The sequence below is a fragment of the Strongylocentrotus purpuratus genome, unplaced genomic scaffold, assembly GCF_000002235.5.
Source record: "Strongylocentrotus purpuratus isolate Spur 01 unplaced genomic scaffold, Spur_5.0 spur5_contig_865, whole genome shotgun sequence".
Classification (NCBI taxonomy): Eukaryota; Metazoa; Echinodermata; class Echinoidea; order Camarodonta; family Strongylocentrotidae; genus Strongylocentrotus; species Strongylocentrotus purpuratus.
Window position 1 is genome coordinate 783,923 of NW_022145574.1, and position 21,793 is coordinate 805,715.

A 21,793-nucleotide genomic window follows, 5' to 3' on the forward strand; every position below is an offset into this window, starting at 1 on the left:
GCGAAATACGGCAATAAAATATACAGGTAAAAAACATACAAGTACATGCAGAATACATACTTTCAAATGCAAAATAGTACTTACTGGCACTTTTGCAATGATTGAGTTGTTTTTAAAAAAAATCATGATTCTCATCCACTATAGCTCGGAAATAACCTTTTGTTTGCCATGAGTGTTAATTGGCACAATCACAGGCTTGCCATGTGTGCTGATAAGCACAATAACAGGCACAGATTTGTATTGCACTATGCAAACATTTTGTATGCTTCCCCATTTCCAGGCCTTGATTTGCTAAATGATAACCTAAAGCTGCCATAGTTGACTTGAAAAGCTAAGGTCAAGGGTTCGATCCCAGACATGGCACCAATGTCCTTTGGCAAGGCATTAATCCACATTTGCCACACCATACCCAGGAGAGAAATGGGGACCTGGAGGATGGCAAAAACTTTTGTGTTAGTGATCGCCATATGCCCTCACAGTGACCAAATAGTAGGATTGCTCTCCAGGGAGTGGAGATGGTGCACATTGTGTGTGAATGAATCCAATGTCATGGAGCTAATCAAGACCAGGGGGCCATGACAAATATCAGTAACAAATCTGCTGATAACCAATCAGAAGCAAGGATTTCAGTAACTTATAACAAAAACTGTCATTTGTCACTGATGACAAGTTTTGTGAAACAGGGCCCAGAAATGGGGTAATTTGCAAAGCTGTTATGTTGCACAAAGCAATCCTTCAGCCAATGGGAGCCTATTATATTGTGCAAAACTGCACACATGGCAAACAAGCGATCGTACAGAGAGGTGAATAAAGCAACCAAAGGGTTAATACCAGAGATCATTTCTGTGCTAGGAAACTGAAAGAACAAGGTATAAAGGCAACGTTACAAACACAGGACTAAAAAAGCTTATATATATACATCTATACAAACATGATTTCATGATTTTGCGGTTTCACCATGTGGGTAGTCCTGACAAGGACTGTTGGGTTTGAAAGTTGATAGAAACTGAAAGAAAGTGAGGTTCGGAATCGTCCTATGGAGGACTACTTCTAATTGTATGGAAAGAGACATGTAGAGAAATTTAAAGAAGTATCCTTTCGCGAGAAGAGTCCTGAACGGACTTCACCAACCCTTTTCTTTCCTTTTGAGGACTCCTCTCACAAAAGAATGCCCCTCTTAAAGCCTGCTGCACTACGTATAGCTACTTGCGCCCTCCATGTAGCAAACAATGCCAAAGCGGTGACCGTTGGTCCCCCATGGTCCCCTTTTTTTGTGTTAATTGAGAGCTGATTTGATGAGATAACCAACTGTCAATGATCATGCCTGGAGTTCTAATCCCTCCTGGCCAAACAAATGCAGATGGGCTTTAATTTCTCTAAAGGTCTCTACCCATGCAATACCAAGAAGTCCTCCAGAGGACCCAACCAAAAGAATACCTCTCTCAATTCCTTTCTATCCCCTTTCAAATCCACCGCCCTATTCAGGACTACCCACATGATGAAATCGCAACCTTATGAATTCATACACACCACCATGCATAAGCTAACCTTCAAAGACCATCTATACATAACATGTGAATCCAATTGTCTATATCTGATGCTACATGAAATATTTATAATGATTATCTCTAGAATGACGAACAAAGATAAAAGTAAGTATGATTGTAAGACATGCTCCAGCTATAAAAATTCTACAGTCAATTTTTAGAACTTTGGAGCAAGTGTCATCCAACGGCAAATGTCAGATCACACAGTGCAACTTTTGATTAGAACTATATATGACAGGTATTGTTGCAACTACAGACAAAGTGCATCATGGGAATACCGGAAGGTCAAAGGTCAACCTGAAATCCTTCGCACACTTCACCCAGGCAAAGAAAGTAAAATTGGAAGGTTGGGAACCGTGATGAGAAACAAGTGGAAGAGGAGGCAATGGAAAGACGTTAAAAACAAGAGAATTAAATATTGATGATTGACAGATCTCATTGTGGGCCTGGCAGAAGCACACGAGTGGACAACCAAGAAATGTAGTTTTCATATCGAGAAGAGGTTATTTAATAACTTTTAATGTTCTTTGACTAGACGCATGTGACACTTTTCAGTCTAGGTGTCACCCAACTGTTAACAATAGTTTATCATTTCGGCAATCACACTGTTAAGAAATTTGACTAAAGAAACCGTGTTTGGGTGTTTCTGTGAGATAAAAGTCTTTTGTCTATACAATCCAAAAATTATTTGACATGATCGCTGACTAAAGGTTTTTTCTGGTATCACCACAATTAGTTGATAGTCTTGGCAAGCAATTTCTAATATTTGGCCGAGTCTCTTCTCCATCTATACAATCCTGAATTTAATGGACATGATCACCAACTGATGGTACTTTCTGGGATCACTACAATTTAGTAAATGGTCTTAACAAGCAATTTCTAATTTTTTGAAGAAATACTCGGAGAAACGACTTGTGTCATACAAGAAATAATGCAAAGAATCACCTATTTACGCTCTTCTGCCAAACACACGTTATGACATGTCACCTTGTTAGCTCTGGCCATTGTAGAGTTAAATACAAACCACTACCAGTTAAAAACACACTTCAAACTGCCATTTGTCATTCTCTAGACTCTAGACTGTCTCGTAGTAAGCATTGCCAGCGGTAATGCCATCGGGCTACACAAACTGGTAGTTCTCATGGTTGCTGACACTGACGTAGGTCGTTGAGGACGACTGGGTGAGATCGGTCGTGAACTGCCTGCCCCAGTTGATCTTCAGAGGGCGGCATAACCCCAAGCAGCGCAGACCGAAGAAGTCCACACAGTTCTTGACGACTCCCCGGCTGCAATGATAGAGACAGAATGAATTCAAATCAATTCATTATTCATATAACCATTAAACTTTGTCAACTTTATCACCTAAAGTATACCAAGCACTGATAATGTAAAAAAAAAATAGACAATTTTGCAAATTTTAATGTTCACAGCTTTTTACCCTGTCTACATATCCATGTCCCTGTCTCAAAACAAATTGAGACATAATAAGTGAGGGGTTTAGAGAATTCAGTAGGGTTACAGTAGGTTGTAATGTAAACAAAACTTAATCAATAAGGTACTCACTCGAACGGATTGATGAACTTTCCGGGTTTGTCTGGAACCTGTTCAAAGTGTGTGTAGCGTGACATGTTGAGTCTTTCATTTGTTGTGACACCTAGCCAGATCATCTGATTCAAAATAAAAACAAGAAATAAAACAACATTTAGACATCTTAAATTAGGATTAAGAATATTATTTAACAAGGAATAAAACAAGATTTAGACATTTTTTATCATCACTGAATATGAAATTGAACAAGATTTCTATTTAAATCAATAGCAAAAATTACAGGGATTCTTTGAAAGTGTATACAGTGTGAATTGGTTATTTCATTTGTTGTTACAAATTTCTGTAACTCAAGAATGAAAGGTGGACTGATTGATTTAGGACCTTTGTTGAATACTTTTAGATGTAAGCTTTAATGTGTCACATTCTCAAGAAACACAACTTGGAACAATTCAATTTGTCACATACATTAAAAATTCAGTATGGATATTATTATTTTATTTGTAAAAGGGAGTTTGTTGTCAGTTTCGATGTGCAGTAGGTCAAAATACCATTAATGGGTGGACAGGCCTTCCACATGGCAAACGCGTAGTCTTATCAGGAAATACCCCAATTCTCTTGGAGAGTCTTTGGGTAAGGGCAATATAAGTTAATGAATTTCTCCATACGAGGTGATTGATGGAAAATGCAGAACATTACATATGGCTTGCTGACCATAAAACTGAATGCTTATCCTGGTGATTATCAACTCCTGTTATTGGGTAAACACCCAAATGGTGTCAAATTCCCAATGAGAGTCCACTTCTACGCATCTTTAAATGTACACGTATATCGCCAGAGCAAATGACGTATTAACGATTGCTTACCTGGAAGAGCTGACTGGCCAAGAGTACAATGACCCAGGTCATGTGGAGCAAGGAGTTGAGAGAGGTCCAGAAAATCCATGGCGAGCAGGACATGATCTGACCGAGATAGGCCCAGAACCCATCCTCTTCAAAGCTTGTGGTACACTCTTCAGACCAGTCTGATTGGTAAAAACATAGAATATAAGAGAAGAACGAAAGTTAGTCTTGTGTGTGTGTGTAATTGGGATTTTTACAGACGTGTATCATTCAGATATGATTATTTACGTCTGGGGACCGACCTTTAATGTCACCAGTCTTATCGAATCAGACTTTATTTAAGAGGACCTGAGAAGGATAGGCCCGGAAGCCATCGTCTTGAAAGGTAGTGGTACACTCTTCAGACCAGTCTAATTGGTAAAAACATAGAATAGAAGAGAAGAACGAAAGTTTAAGAGGATCTCAGAACGATACACCAAAAAGTGATGGTCTCAAAAGATTGTGGAACCTTCTTCAGCCCAGTCTGATTGGTAAAAACATAGAATAGAAGAGAAGAACAAAAGTTTAGGAGGATCTCAGAAGGATACACCAAAAAGTGATCCTCTTCAAAGCTTGTGGTACACTCTTCAGCCCAATCTGATTGGTAAAAACATAGAATAGAAGAGAAGAACAAAAGTTTAGGAGGATCTCAGAAGGATACACCAAAAAGTGATCCTCTTCAGAGCTTGTGGTACATTCTTCAGCCCATTCTAATTGGTAAAAACATTTAATAAAAGAGAAGAAAAGTTTAAGAGGATTTAAGAAGGATACACCAAAAAGTGATCGTCTTCAAAGCTTGTGGTACATTCTTTAGCCCAATCTAATTGGTAAAAACATTTAATAAAAGAGAAGAAAACTTTAAGAGGATTTACGAAGGATACACCAAAAAGTGATCGTCTTCAAAGCTTGTGGTACATTTTTCAGCCCAATCTAATTAGTTAAAACATAGAATAGAAGAGAAGAAAAAAAGTTTGTCTTATCACATCAGACTATATTTATATCCTAAGAAGGATAGACCCAGAAGCAATCGTCTTGAAAGGTAGTGGTACACTCTTTAGCCTAATCTAATTGGTAAGAACATGAAATAAAAAAGAAGAATAACAGTAAGTCTTATCACATCAGACTATATTTATATCCTAAGAAGGATAGACCCAGAAGCAATCGTCTTGAAAGGTAGTGGTACACTCTTTAGCCTAATCTAATTGGTAAGAACATGAAATAAAAAAGAAGAATAAAAGTAAGTCTTATCACATCAGACTTTATCAAAGAGGACCTGACAAGAGTAAACCCATAAATAAACCCATAAATATTTTATTATAAATATTTTATTATATTTCTTATACAGCGCACACCTCCATCACTTTGTGAGGCTCCTGGCGCTCCTACATTATTACCCTGGTCATGGCTGGCGGTCAAATATGTAGCCCTCTGGCAAATTGGGTACCCATTTACACCCGGGTGGAGAGTGGCAAAAGTGGATTAATGTCTTGCCAAAGGATGTTAGTGTCAAACTGGGATTCTAAGGTTCAACCCTCGGATTAAAAGTCAAAGGAATGAACCACTATACCATGACACTTCCACACGCATGAATAGAGAAAGACAAAAGTAAGTCTTATCATGTCACACTTTACACAAGACGATCTGACCCCGGCAGAATGCATTGTCTTAAAAGGTTGTGGGTATAATCTTTAGCTAAGTCTCATCAACAACTAAAGATGGTTAATTGAGACTTATGATATGACATCTAACTATGACTTACAGGCATCACAGATAGCCTTACGATATTAGGCCTTGTAGAGGCATGAAAGGATGCGTCCGGAATGCAGACGGCATAATAGTCAGAGATGTTTGCTAACTAAAGGTTCATTTTTGAAATCTGAATAAATGATGTGGTAACATGAAACCTACTTAGGATAATACATGTATCTACACCTTATTCTGTATACAGTTAATTCTTCATGAATCAATTTTGTATAGGCCTGAGTCATGTCGGGATTTTCATAAACCGGGTCCCGACGGCCTTGCACCGATCGGGACCCGGTGTCCCGAAATCAGCTCGCAGGATTTGTCACTTGCCTCTATTAAAAGCGCATATCATCAGTATGTCCCTTAAAAGTGACCTTTTTTATCAGTCAAATAAATCAACACATGCATACCTCGGCACAGATTGGTATATTCTTCCATTTGACAATATTTTCATCCATGATTGGCGATGTTTAGTGCCATTATCGTGCCTCTAAAAGTTTTAAAAAACTCGAGCAAGAATATAAAGACAACATTCGTGACAACATTCGAGCCGCCATTTTGATTCATGCAGGTTGAATAAATCAGCTCAAAAATATGAATGTTAGAATAATAAAACGGCTTTCTAAAAACTTCTTCTTTACAACATACCGATCAAATAAATTTTTAAAGACTAATAAATATTTATCTCTTATTTTAAACATCGCATGCTTTTTTTTTAAAAGCTGAAAATTACTTGGTAATCACAAGAAGTTTCGATATGGATAGCTGTTGCAAGGCAAGTTCAGACTAGTCACGGAAAAATGCGCAGTGCACCTCTTAGCTGTAATGCGTGCCAGACCGAACCAAAACAAATATACTTGATCGTAACAAGAAATCATTCAAAACTACGAGAGCACAATTGGAAAGAGAACTACTGCTCAAAATTACCATAATCAGATACATTACTTGGACAAAGAATTCAGTAATCGCCCAAGAAATGCCACAGAAATTGTGATAATCGAGGAGTAACTGGGTACATTTTTATCGCATTGGGCCTGCTGCAAATACTCGAACCCTTTGTTATACTGCTTTTACCGTAGAGGGCGGTATTTGTTTTCTAGCCTCGTGTTCAGTTTAAACACGTGTAGATCGGAGCTGCAGGCCCATTCTGATAATAATTGTACCTATAGTAGCTCCTTAAATATCACTATTTCTGTGGCTTTTCTTGGACAACTATTGTACTCTTCCTCCAAGTTATGTATCTGCTTACGATAATTTTGAGTAGTTGTCTTTCCAATTGTGCTCTCGTAGTTTTTAATGATTTTTTTTCGTTACGATCACGTCTTTGTTTAGGTTCGTTCTGGCACGCATTACAGCTAACGATGAGCACTGCGCATTTTTTCGAGACTAGTCTGAACTTGCCTTGCAACAGTTATCCGTATCGAAACTTCTTGTGATTAGCAAGTAATTTTCAGCTTTTAAAAGAAGCATGCGGTGTTCAAAATCAAAGAAAAAATATCTATTTCGTCTTTTAAAAATTATTCGATCGGTATGTTGTAAAGAAGTACTTTTTAGAAAGCCGTTTTATTATTCAAACATTAATGTTTCTTTCAACCTGATTCATTAATCCTGCCGAGAGACCCGGCCAGTACAGTAGCTGGCTAGCAGCTGGCAATAACAACCCCATGGGGCGAACTGCTTTGCAACCCATATTTATATCAGCAGTTCAGGATTGATTGATTCAGGATGAGCTAGAATATGATTGGTAACAATTAAATACTTAAGTTTTAAGGTGGATTGATTTTAGTGGTGTGCAAAACTGCAATTTCTTACATATTTCATTATTTTTTTCGGAGCGTCGGTTCTCAAAAAACGAAACCGGGACCCGACGGCAACGGTCGGGTCCCGGTGTGATCGACCGTACCGACTCAAGCCTAATTTTGTACAAGTCAAATTTTTCTGAAGTAAAATTAATTTTCAGTACCAAACTATGCAAAACAAGTATTATTTGCACTTCCTTAATCAAATTTTGAAAGTCAAACTATTGTTTGCAGTCCCAACAGATTTGATTAACGCAGAATTAACTGTAATTAGAAGTAGTGTCGACTTACAGTTGATGCATGCATAGAAGTATAAGACTAGGCAAGGTAGTAGAGCCGTCAGGTACAGAACAAAATGATGGTGGTTGCCAGATCCTGCGAGGAAATTAAAAAATTAAAACATCATCATCATCATTCATTAAAATTCAGCATTTTTACTCTTACGAGTGGTTACTGACTTTCGCCCTATGATGACACTCACTCCATCCACTACTTTTTGTCTACAGCATCCTCCTCATTTAGACAAACCTTACATCATTCTTCCTTCACCAAAGAACAGCACATAAATATTATGCCCTTCAAATAACATTATCAACTATGTTAAGCCTCAGTCACAAATGCCATTATGAACTGCTACGAACGCTGTACGAACGATTTTCAGACAATGGAAATTCGGGAAGACAATGGAAAAACAGGGAGATTCGTACAAAATTATCGTTTGTACGAACCTTTGTGACCGTAGCATTAACTATTTTTTCCCCACTGTGGGAAGCAAAGCCCCCCCCCCCCCCTCCCCCAAGAACTTGAGTGCTGAACAAGATCTTCCAAGAACATATCACTTTTACATTCAGAAGTTGAACGACACAAGAAATAAAATTCTAAATGCAATGATGGCTTGTAAAACTGAATGCTAAAGGAATAAGTTTCAGTCTACCCCCTCTGGGGTTATACCTTTTCCCACTTTGGTCGACTTTTTAGGAGAAGACGGCTGTCAACTTTTGTCACACCTACAGCATTTATGGAAACGTTTCCTGGCAAAGAATTAATTAATTCCATCCAAGGACCCAATAAAATTTAATTTAGATCAAATTCTAGAGACATACTTTTTAACTTTAAAGATACAGGTACATTGTTTTCGGACTCTCATGGGGAAGTTGACACCATTCAGGTGTTTACCCAATAACAGGTGTTGTCAATCACAAAGATTAACCTCCAGTGTGATGACCAACAAGCCTTATGCAATGTTCTGCATTTTCCACCAATAAAACTGTCATTATCTTACATTTCCCTCAATCGTTCACTCTCTGAGAGACTAGGGGATATTTCTTGATCAAAACAAAGGTTTGCTGTATGCGAGACTTGTACACCCATTAACGATATTTCCACCAAGTCTGGTGTCAGCGAATTAGGACCTACTGCACATGGAAACTGGACTACCATCCTCCTTTAACATCAAGATAAATGATCCACTCACCAATGCAGTTATCCACCCAAGGGCAGTGATGGTCAAACCTGGCCACACATCGGTCACAGTGAGAACAGTGCTTGCTTCTGATTGGTCGTTTGATCAGGCATGTCGTACAGAATTTACTCAACTCCAGCTGCCCAGTCTCCGCTAACTCTATGATGGTCTGTCAGAAGTCAAATGTCAATGTTATGAGTTGTGACTACATATACATATAAGATTTGAGGATTGACATTGTAAACATTTATGAGTTTACTGAATTTACCCAATTCTCCACTAGTTCTAAGATGATGTGTGGGATTTCAGATATGAGATAAGGTTTTGATAATATGAATATTTATGAGTTTGTTGGGTAGAATCTTCTCAATTCTAGCTGCCCAGTCTCCGCTAACTCTATGATGGTCTGTCAGAAGTCAGATGTCAATGTTGTCAATGTTATGAATTGTTTGTTTGTTTTTTCGTTTCATTGATTTTATTTCTGCATTCGCAAATATACCAATTCAAATTCAAAGTACAAAAATTCAATGATAATGAATAAAATGTTTACAAAAGTAATTGAATATAAAAATCATGTACAATTATAGCATACATATAAGATAAGAAATATGAAATATTTTTCAATAAATTAGAGAGGTAATTTAGAATGCAGGAGACCACCATTGTGACTACATAAGATTTGAGGGTCAACAATGTGAATATTCATGAGTTTACTGAATTTACTCAACTCTCCACTAGCTCTAAGATTGATCTGTGAGATGACATCATGTTTTGAAAATATGTAAATTTTGAGTTTGTCGACTAGAATCTACTCAGCTCCGCTAGCTCTATGATGATCTATCAGAATTCAGATGTCAATATTATGAGTTGTGACTACATGAATAGATAAGGGCCTTGTTATATAAAAATTGTTATCAATAACAAGTTACAGTAACTGTTTTAAAAATGACTAATCATTATACCTGAGCAGAAAGAATTTTTACTATTTTCTTTCACATGGTTCATGACTTAGACTTTTTTTTCCCTTCAAAATATGAAGGTGTGGAATATCAGATTTTGAAGACAGAACTAATTGAGAAAATGATAAAACTTTGAAATGCAATGGGTTATTATGTAGAATGCATATGCAGTTAACAACTAAATTATTCATACCCCTTGTTAATTTTCAGATTATTGTGTTTTTCCTAACTCAAGAATGAAAGGTGGACTGCTTGAATTAGGGCCTTCATTGAATACTTTCAGATGTAAGTTCTAACATGTCACATTCACTATGAATATGACTGACAAAGAAAGCGGACAAAATATACAGTTCCTCAGGTAGACAAAGGAACATCCCTTCCCTGCTATTATGTAAAAAGGTGAATATGCATGTGACATCTGTTCTACACATTTTTACATAATAGCAGTGAAGGGATGTTCCTTTGTCTACCTGAGGAACTGTATATTTTGTCCGCTTTCTTTGTCAGTCGTATTCACAGTGATTATGAAGATACATAAATCAGGAAAATTTGATTGTTCACATGCTTCAAAATACAATCTTTGGTTAGAGTATGAATAATGTAGATGCTAACGGCAAATTATTAAAAACAAGAATAGAACTCACTCTTTTCCTGTCTTCCTGAGAACATTGAATAACACCTGGGTCTCGTTTCATCGTTGCCCAGAATTGATAATACATGCAGACGGAGGATGCAAAGAAGACTGCATTGTGAAGTAAAGACTGATGTGAACGGAACCGTCAAGGAATAAAACTTACAAAGCACAAAATACTTTAATGTTAATGTTCTAAGTTGTGATATAAGGTAATATCACTTCAAACATGCAATGGAAAACTCCCAGATTTGTCCTCTACTGCTGCATATATTCTTCATTGCACATCTAAATTTAGAATGTGTGTAGCATGCATGCTGTACCAGGAGGCAATATGACAGCCGATTTCCCTTCTTCAAAATTCTTCCTGATGAACATGAAAGTGATATTTGTCCCTCCCTCCCTCCCTTTCTTTATCTCTCTCTTTCTCTCCCTCTCTCGCTTCCTTTCTTCCTTCCTCCCTCCTTCTTTCCCTCCCCTCATCCCTCTTTACCTCCCTCTCTCCCTCTATCTAATCTGGGGGTCATTGTCAGGGGGAGGAGATAGTTGTCAAGGGTAGTCATCCTAATATGGTTTGTAAAGGATATGAGGCCACAGGAAGTAAGCATAGGTGGTGTGGAGGAAAAACTTTGTTGAAAAAGAGATGCAGAGTGAAACAAGCTCGCCAAATCGGTGATCAAAAAACGTCCTGTGGAAAAGAGGAAAGACAAAAAATATCTGACTATTGATACGAAAGTCTCTGTGCATTGAATTGCAAGCCTAATTCTACTTCTCATCATAAATATCATCAATACCAGGGTTACAATAATGGTTATCACTATTACTATGATCACCATCACCATCATCACATCTAACACCAACATTATCATCATCATCACCATCCTAACCACCACCACTACCACCATCATGACCACCACAACCATCACCTTCTCAACTGCTACCATCACCATCATCACTCTACCACCATAATCGCCGTGATCATTATCATTACCACCAATCCATCATATTCACTATCATCATCATTATCATTATCATCATCAATATCACCTTCATCATCATCATCATCATCAATATCAATATCAGCATCATCACCATCACCATCACCACCACAGGCACCACCACCACCACCACAGGCACCATCATCAACAACAATCGTTTTGGTCGAACCAACTTACCTGAACAGCGTGTACACCACTCCATAGGTGCAGAGGGCAGCGATCAGTTTAACCCACCAGGGCTGACTGAGTTGAGGTATGGCACCCATCAGGAAGATCACCAAGAACGGAACAATTTGCATCACACGTTTCCTTACAGTCTAAGGATAGAAAATGAAGAAGAAAAACATTTCAAATTGTTTGTTTTACCTCTTGACTACTCTCGGAGAGGACCTAAAACCGTCGGTCCTCTGGTTACTTACTAACAAGTATTAATGCTTTCTTTAAGCAGTCAGGTAAAATAACCACCACCACCACTAAATTAGAAAAGTCCTCTCCGAGAGACATTGTAATGAGAATTAATGCCTTATCAAAGGGCACTAGCGCAATGACTTTGTTTAGAACCTGGGACCTCCCTGTTACAAGACCACTGTTCTACCACTGAGCCACCGCGCCTCCCATTTGAAGGCTGCCACTTTTAACTCTTACTCTACTGAGCTACTTGAAACTCATGATTATGACTTCATACAGAATGTGGGCACAGTATGAAAATTGCCGAGAATTGCACTTAGAGGGATCCAGTAACTTTGTCTCAGATTCTGAAACAAAATCTGGATTTAGCTCATGCTGCAATGATAATTATAAACCTTGAGGTCAGTCAGGAACACCATGACTTTTACAAGCCGATCGCATGTCTGATTATCAAAATATTCATGATTGGAATTACGGACTTTGAAAACAGTTTGCCAAACGGTTTTCATAACGCTACAGTCTATTGGGGAAAACGATCATGGTAAAACCGGTCACTCAAACAATTTTACTTTTTTGAGGTACTTCTTGATCATTTTGAATCACGATTTTTGTAGGGCTTCAATATAACATCATATCACAGACAATGATAACATATAGGGCCATGCATCTCAGATTTAACATTGTTAAACGATCCCTTTAATTTTGTCATAAATCTATTATTTTTCATATAATTTTACAATTATGCAATCATGATAAATTAATGAAGAGAAAAAGGTCTGTGAGATCTTATTTTGGGCACAAATGCTGTATAATATTTACTCTAAAGAAAAGAAAAACAACTAACTATCTTACATATTCCATTGTTTTACAGACTTAAATGTTTTTTAAATTTTACTCACATACATCTCTGAGTATTTTTGTGGTCTTATCTTTCCTGTGTAAGAATTATCTAATTCAATAATTTGATAGAAAACCCTATTATTATTAAACGCTTATAAAGAACAATAATAAAAAATGTATAGAATTTTATCTCCGCCCTCTTTCTTTGACACACTCTCTCTCTCTCTTTCTCTCTATCTTCCTTTTTCACTCTCTCACTCCTCCTCACCTAAATGCTCTCATTCAAGCCACCTACCTTATTTGATTTGAGTCTCTTTAATATCGTTGAATTGTCGACCTCTGCTTCCCCTCTGAACTCTTTTATTCTCATAATCAAGTATCCGTTCCGCCTTAGCTTTGCCAGGTCCATGCATGTCTGATGCTGTAAATTGATAAGAAACAAGATATGAGTAGATTCATCATAAGGAGAGGGTGCCAGTGTGTGTCAATATCTGCCCCCCCCCCCCCCTCCCCCACACACATACACAAAATTTTGTTTTCTTCATTTAACTAATCTGGATTTTTCTTCTTTTGTATAGGGGGAGGATGGGTGCTGAAATCTTCAGTTAATTTGACGCCCAGCTACCCCCCCCCCCCCCCCCCCCCCCCCCCCCCTCTACACACACAAATGTATTAGTGACGTCTCTTGATACTAGAACATGTAATTCTCGCTACCCTAAATAGGTACGAAAATCTCGAAATTCGCGAGACGAGGTAATTTTCACTCTCTCGGGTCGTCACTACAACTTCCGGTATAGAGTCCCATCCCGCTGGCGCTAGCGCCTGTGTTCGCTGTGCAGAGTTTTCACGCACGCTAAAATCGATGCCAATCAGTGTAATTTGTACAGATTATAATATGCAATGGAAAGCTTCGGGCAGAATTAGTGACTTTAGCACAAAAGGCCGTTAAACTCTACCGTGAAAGAGAGGGTTGTGATCACGAACGCCTGCACAGGAAGCTGTAATGTCGAAAAGCTATCCCATAATGCAATGCGCGTTTTCAGGATTTTCCCCGGATCTCGGCAGAATCGCTATTTGGGGTAGCGAGAATTGAATGTAATTGATCTGCATCTCTAAGATACAGACATTTTTGAAGAGGAAACAAAAAATCACATGGAAAATATGAAAATATATTTGTCACAAGATTTTGAGTCAATTTTAAAAGTTGGTTTACACATGTTTGTACCTCCTGCTTTTTACAAAGAAGGTAAAATTGGAAGAAAGGTCTACTTTAACGCAAAAGTTTTTCAGAAAAAAACAGAGGCATTTAGGAATCATAACACTAGTCTAAAGGCCAAAAAAAATGCATTTTAGTCTTCCAAAATAGGAACAGTTAACAGCTATGCTATGTTCTAGCAGCTTATGCAATATATTTGCATGTACCAATCAAAGCCTTCCACTAGTTATACCAATTCTTGCACTTACGCTTTTGTTTTCCATGTAGGTGTCGGCTCCAAACTTGACCAGACAGTTAATGGCAGCCATGTTGCCTTGCACTGCGGCCCAATGGAGGGCACCATTCTCAAACTTCTTGTCCTGGATGTTAGGGTTCGCTCCCACGGTGAGGAGAAGACGAGTAGGGTCCATCCTGGAGTGAAAAATAAGGGGATAAAAATTGGCAACACCATCTCCACAAACTTTTTATGTCTACAGGTCCACATACATGTGATTTTCCAGACATCTGAACTGCATAGACAATACTTCTTGTTCTTTTTTTTTTTTGGGGGGGGGGGCAAATAACAAACATTCATACTTCTATTTACAAGCATTCATCCTTGTTTACATATCCTGGCCAAGAAATAAACACTTAAAAGGCCTGTCCTCATCAGCTTGAGTTTGCTATTTTAACTATCCCGGCTTCATCAGCCTGCAGTTGCAATTAGCGGAATATTTGGTCAAGAAAATATTCTGAGAAATTTTGGTCTTGTTTCCAAAATATCTCGCTATTAATTTGCGCCCGCCCAAGCTAGTTTGTGATGAGCGTATCCATCTGGTGAAGACCCTATTTCGAGCTTCGGGATAATATTCTGAGTCTAAAAATAGCAAGTTATTTGGCAAACTCGAGCTGATGAAAACAGGCCTATGGATTACTCATAGAATGACATGCAAGGATGTTCCAGCTCTCTGCAGATAAAATACTAATCCCTGAATTGATGGGTACTGTATACACAGCAAGTAAGCTTTAAGCACCTCTTAAAAACTACATAGAAAACTAACACAAATCACTTCACCTGTTACATTTTGTAGCATTTATCAATGATTACAATGTACAGGTGTACTAGTCTCCTATGAAAATACTAATTTAAGATATACTTACGAGAATGCTTTGTAAGAAGACCACATCAGCGGTGTCATACCATTACCATCAATCATATTGACATCCTGCAAAGGGGGGAATTAAACAAATTTGTACAGTTGTCAAATTTATGTTTTTTAGTTCACTTTATTCAACTATATCAAATAAGATATACAAAGCACGTACTACAGTTAAGAATATGAAATAAATGGTAAGGATTATCCCCCCCCCCCTCACAAAAAAACAAACAAAAACAAAAAACAAACAAAACAAAACAAACAAAACAAACAAACAAACAAAATTATGTATTTATATATATACAAACTATTACGACACTGTAATGATATGGATATTCTCGTGTTTACGTTTTCCTCAAAGGTTCATTGACGTACATGTACAAGGCAAATTCCTGGTAGATTTCGCTAGAACTATTTTTACAAACATACATGGTGAATTCCTTGTATGCTATTTTTAACACCTGTTCCGAGACGTTGCGCTCTTAATTTTGGCTCTACTTTTTCGGCTTGGCCGATTGGATTAGGTGTCGCTGGGCGTGTCGCCACAGTTGACTTAAATTTAATTAGGCAAATTTGGGAAATAGATTTGTATTACAATTGGAAGGGTTTTTCCTTGTTGCCGGGTCTGTTCACACTATCGAAATAGTATGAGAGAGGAAGTGAGGATTACAGGTGTGTAATAGCCAGAAGCATGTGGGCTCGCTAGTGTGGACGGACATATCAACATTTATCCCTTTTTATATTCATTGAATTAATTTCCAGGGTTGTTGGGTCTCCGGGTGATTTGCATCTCTTGTTTGAAAGATTAGAATGTAAGAGACACAGGTGGGTGCGTGAAAGAAGTATGTGAGGAATAGAGATGCGGATCATCCGGAGCTCCTTATATCCGGGGGGGGGGTAAATTCGCCAAGAAATTTAGGACCTTTTAATAGGAAACTAATTATGGGTGGATTGATATTACGCAAAGCGTCTGTGTGACACGCCTCAATTTTTGGGAGGACGAGGCGTGTCAGTTCGGGGGGATAAAAACCGAGTTGCGTCTCTGGAGCGGGACCTCTTTTTACGTTACGATACCGACATGAGTTGCTAATTTGCTTCAATTGGGTTGCCCAGCCCCAAAAGATGAACTTCGTGATTTATTAATTCTACGTTTATTTTAATAAATCTTCAACTCCAATCAAGAATTTGTTTTAATGACTTTGATTTATCTTCGTTTTCTACACTTCAAGAACCTAAGTGATACTTTAACATTTTCTGAGTCGGTACTAGGTTGGGCGGCTTTGGCCACCGGGCCGTCTCGCCATGAATCGCTTCAACACCATCAAAACACTCTAGATCAACCAAGAGAAATTTACTCACCTGGCCTTTAGCGATGAGATACGCTACAATAGGTGTGTGGGCAAATTGGCAAGCTAGGTGTATGCCGCTGCAACCCTCCCCGTCCCTAAGGGAGGGGTCGGCCCCGTACTGCATCAAAAGGACCACCATAGGGAGGTGCCCCTGGCGCACCGCCCAGTGGAGGGGGGTGGAGTTCAGGTCCCCGCCCAGCTTGTCAAGGATGGCTTCTTTGGAAACGAGATATCTGTTTTTCATTCAAATGAGAACAAATAGGAGACAACTTTGTATTAGAGAATTTTGAATAAGTAAGCACTTTTGCAATAATTTTGCCATACCTGAAATTTGCAATCTGTGACAATTTCTTGCTTTGGAAATTGTCATCATTTACATTCACAAAAATTATCATAGAACATTGTAGTTTTATAGAACAAGAATTAGCCAGTTCATAGTTGCAGTCTGAGCATGAGCAGGTAAAGGTCATTGCGGACTAAATTGAAAAATACATGGAGACAAAATAATAGATACGTGCTCATGGTAGTTATGTAATCATTATTCATTTATGCACAAGCATGACACACAGGTGGAAGTATTCTTTGAAAAGGGTAAACAAAGGCTATTTAATGTATGTAGCACCTCCATGGCTGTAGGAGTGATTATTTCAAAATGTACAAAGTGGGGCCTCTTCATGTTTTGAAGATCTGTGGATATTCGGGGTCATTTGGGACATGTGCTAACCGTGAACTGGTATATTATTATGGACTCATCCAGGTTGGTTCATCAATAAAAAGTCATACATGTAAAATTGGAAATGGAAGTAAATTTGGAACATAGAAGTAGTATGAACTGATGTAGGGAAAGCACAAAGTCCCTCCTTGATGGGATCCAAAGCTTGCTTATTATAGGTAATACAAAGTTTTGGGAAATTTGGGAAATTTTGAAAATTGGGTGGATAGTGAATCTTTACAATTTTGATATATTTGGATGCCCCTGTGGATGTATTATAAGCACTAAAAAAATTAGCCCCTAAAACACTTCTGTTTTCGTGAAAAATTGAATATAAAAATTCAAATAGCGCCTATGGCCGTACAATGGTAGCCGCGACCATGAAAATCTCAGAATATGTAGTTGGGACATACAATTTCCAACGGGGAATAGCTAATCGTTTGATTTTAGTCAAGAAACATTGTTTCATAGCTAAATTAATATCTTGACCTTGAGAGGGAGCTATACAACATAAAGAGTATATTATTTATAATGTCATAACTTTAGACTCGATTTCAACCTCGACGACGACCAATGTATATTGTAGGAACGCATATGCTTCCAATATGTTAATTTGAACCAAATTCATGACCCCATACCAAAACTTTGTAATACCTTTAAGGACTCTAAGGTTCTTACAGATGCACTCTGGTGAAATCTGAGCAATATTTAGAAGCATTTTCAAACACATTTTATGACTAACATTGCATTATCTTTTGGTTTAGAACCTTTTAGAACCTTTAACATAAAAAGTAACATGTCAAAACCCCTTAAAGAGCAGCCTGCCTCACCTCACAATCTCGGCTCTGTTGTTGATTGCAGCCCAGTGCAATAATGTTACATTCTCTGGATCAGGTTCATTCACATCATATCCTTCTTCAACCAGCTTACGCACTCTGTCAATCATACCTGAAAAAAAATTACAATGTTTGGTATCATAAGAAAAGGCATTGCATTTGTGTGGGGATTTTTTTCAGCAACATACTTTAAAGGCCGGCTCTACTAGTTTTGCCAGGAGGGATTAGACCGCACAGCGTGGTCACTGACAGGTGGCTATCTCATTAACTCAGCTCTCGATTAACATAAGAAAAAGAGGATCATGGGGGACCAATGGTCACCAATTAGGCAGTTTTCTATATAGAGGGAGCAAGTAGCTACAAGTAGGACAGTGGGGCTTTAAATGTTTGCTTTTTCAATTAACATGAGTGATGATTTTAAATTATATCAAAAAGTACACCATGTAAATATATGTACATGTAGGAATGAAAGATAAATACATAAGAAAGATCAATATTTGAAATCCTTAACTTAATAAAATAATTTTATCGCAAATGCACAACGAAAGGTTTAGGTAGAGTGCTAATATTGTGATGGGGGTAATTATGGGGACAAGAGTTACTTTGATGATCAGGTAATGTGCTAAAACAGGCTAGTCTTGTTATGTTACCAAATTTAATGCAGATGTTTTTGTGAAGTGCCTCGATACACATTACTAATACAAACAATTGTATCTCAATAGTCAGAATACAAATACAATATATGTTTCTAGGTAGGAAACAAATTATTACTTGCCCAACCTAACAACACATAATAAATGCAGGTTGCATTCTGTTGAAATACAATTATCCTTAAAGGGATTGGGTATCTTTGTCTCAGATTCTAAACAAAATCCTGGATTTAGTTCATGCTGCACCATAATTATAAGCCTTTAGGTCAGTCAGGAATCCCATGACGTTCACAAGCCAATCTCGCCTGTATGATTATCAAAATATTTATGAAGGAAATTTGAAATTTCAAAAACCATTTTTCCATCGTTTTGTATAACACTACAGTCTATTGGGGGAAATGAGTATGGTAAAACCGGTCACTCAAAGATTTCTACTTTTTTGAGTCACTTCATGATCATTTTGAAGCACAATTTTTTTAGGGTTTAAATATTACACCATATCACAGACGCTAATAACACGTGGGGCCATGCATCTCAGATTTGTTAAACTGGAAACATTGTTTAAACAATGCCTTTAACACTAACAGGTGAATGAAATAATTTGTATCGAGGCACTTCACAAAAATGAATGCATTAAGTTTGGTTACTTTACGAAAATCATGTCGTGTTAAATCAAAGGGAGTAGTACACACCATACTGCGTAGCCTTCACCATATTTCTATTCCTTTATTTCTGTTCTCAATAAAGTGATGTACCAACAATTTTTTAGTTAAAGTGCACAAATCACCCCAAAATATATTTTTGCTCTTGGTGTAAAGGGGTCCACATTGCTATACTGTAGGCTAGTCGAAAGTATAAGCTTCAAATATTTCAACTACAAAGAGATAATACACTCTCAGTAAACTCAGAAACTTGAGACCACTCAATAGGCGCGTCTTCATCATCTCGAGTTTGCCAAATAACCTGCTATTTCTGATTTTGGAAATCCCGTAGTTACAAATCGCATCTTCATTAGCTCGAGATTCGACCTCGAAACTTGAAACTCGACCTTGAGAAATTAGCTCGAGATATTTTGCTCAGCGTTAGCGCATAATGCGAGTCTTTGGTCTAGTGAAGACGCACAAGAAAAATAGCTGGATATTTTGCCAAATAGTGGGATATTTTGCAAACTTTCCCAAGATATCTTGGGATGACAATCCTGACCAAATATCCTTCTAATTGCTACTTTGGTCTTATGAAAACGCAAATTAGCTGGATAGTTTGCGATCGGGATAGTTCAAATAGCTGGATATTTGGCAATCTCGAGATAGTGAAGACAGGCCTAATATGATCACTCACCATACTGGGTGGCCTTCACGATGTCCATCTGGTCGGGGTCAGTCTTAGCGTTCTCTGATTTTGGTTCGGTAGTGCTGTCTGCAGGAGGGTTGTGAGGGTCATAGTAACCCAGGGTCTCCCCGGACGGCTGGACCGGGTACGGCTTCACCTCCTCCATCATGGCGGTCGAATCCTGCCCGGGAATAGATCAGGGTGAAAAGTTAGCTCCAAGAAGAAGGAAAAAAATTATATAATATTGGATGGTTTTGAGTGTGATACAAGAATATACAGTTATTGCTCGAGCTATGACAATATTATTGGACGGACAAGTCTAATATTGTCTTAGCAAATGAGTGAATGACAGAATAACCATCCTATTTCATGAATGATGAGTAACTCTGTTCATCAACATCCATGGTAAACCTCTCCAAACTTAGAAAGATAGTCAAGCTCATTCCTAAACGGAACTGTGGCCATCAAAAATAGCTTTGTCATTTGACTTTTGACAGTGTGTTTATCATTTTCTCAATTTCTGTGACAACTGATTGATTGATTGATTAATTGATTTATTCGTCCACAATGTGGAAATATCCTTCCCACCAGAATTACAATAATACAAGAAACAGAGTACAATAATATGAAACATGCAAAACAATTAGATCTAACTGTTAGATGGGACCATGGATATCGACCATCGGAAATACATCACCCCAAAGACCCACGGCAGAACACGGGGGCATGACCACCAATTCCAGCTTAATCACACGAGAACTGATGTCCATGCAAACTCGTTCTTCCCAAAAACCACGAAGGAATGGAACAACCTACCGTCTTCAGTAATTTCTGCCAAAACTACCTCTGCATTCAAAGCAGAGCTGTTCATTTTTTTAAAACCCACAAGCCAAAAGTAACTGACCACTCAAAGCCACACCTCCAGTTAAAATTCCCTAGTGGAATGTTCCGGAGGAATCCAATCCAAGATCCAAGATCCAAGATCTAGGCAAACGATTTCGAAACTAACAAAAATCTTGACCTTTCACAGAAATGAGTGATGTCACTGAAATTCATCATCAAATGACTCTCATTTCACTCCATAAACATCAGCAAAGCATTATCATTACAATCAAAAGTTTCTAGTATCCCAAAATAGTACAAAATATAATCTTTAAATCTTAAATTTCAATTCATTAAAAGTATAACAACAAGAGAGCTGCTGAATGTTTCACTACAGTCCCACATGTTAAGAAATGGGTTGTTAATCACCATCTTTTACAGTAAACGAGAAGACGGCGTCTAAAATTACAAATAAAATTAAAAAAATAAAATTACTTTATTAATCTATTCCTCTCATGATTAACATATTTCCTAATTATTAGTTTTATAGCAAAAATTCAAAATTACACTTACCAAGTTAGGTTTGGGGTGATTTACAACAAATGATTTGCACGAGCTCAACGTCTCTCTTCACACAGCGTTGATTCACTAGTCTATAGGCCTACACTGCTACAGCATTGATTTACTGCATTCTACGAAAATGAGTTCCTAGCTTCATCACTTTGTACGCCTATTACGCATTGGTTGGTATTTGAAGTTTTCAACAATTTTGGTGAATAAAGGGCGCGGTCGGGTATTTTTAAAAGGCCTAAACAAAATTGACGTTTTTATTTATTTCAGCACTAATTGGACTTATATTTCGCTATTAGTTACAATAAACGTCAGAAGTAAATAACAGGGGTAGATTTTTCGTACCAAAAATTACTT

General features: G+C 37.9%; 1 protein-coding gene across 2 annotated transcripts; it reads right to left on the reverse strand.

Moving 5' to 3' along the window:
- Positions 1–118: 118 nt before the first annotated feature.
- LOC115919421 (palmitoyltransferase ZDHHC17-like) lies at positions 119–21,518 on the reverse strand. Of its 2 annotated transcripts, XM_030973157.1 has the most exons (15): positions 21,440–21,518; positions 20,054–20,225; positions 18,060–18,177; positions 16,528–16,750; positions 15,173–15,237; positions 14,281–14,443; positions 13,112–13,237; positions 11,746–11,885; positions 11,158–11,258; positions 10,584–10,705; positions 8,993–9,149; positions 7,810–7,893; positions 3,959–4,116; positions 3,111–3,214; positions 119–2,833 (listed from the first exon to the last, which is right to left on the reverse strand). In XM_030973157.1, the coding sequence occupies exons 2-15, from the start codon at positions 20,211–20,213 to the stop codon at positions 2,668–2,670; spliced, it is 1,887 nt and encodes a 628-aa protein (XP_030829017.1). In that variant the 5' UTR covers positions 20,214–20,225; positions 21,440–21,518; the 3' UTR covers positions 119–2,667. The 2 variants fall into 2 exon arrangements, with proteins under 2 accessions (XP_030829017.1, XP_030829021.1); XM_030973161.1 differs by lacking the exons at positions 119–2,833; positions 3,111–3,214; positions 3,959–4,116 and adding an exon at positions 4,183–4,344.
- Positions 21,519–21,793: the final 275 nt, after the last annotated feature.

Coding starts and splice junctions, on each gene's coding strand:
- LOC115919421 (XM_030973157.1), bottom strand. CDS start 20,213: ATGATGGAGGAGGTGAAGCCGTACCCGGTCCAGCCGTCCGGGGAGACC. Junction 9,150..10,583: donor CTCAGGAAGACAGGAAAAGA/GTGAGTTCTATT, acceptor GACTTCTGACAG/ACCATCATAGAGTTAGCGGA. Junction 2,834..3,110: donor AAGTTCATCAATCCGTTCGA/GTGAGTACCTTA, acceptor CTATCATTGCAG/CCGGGGAGTCGTCAAGAACT.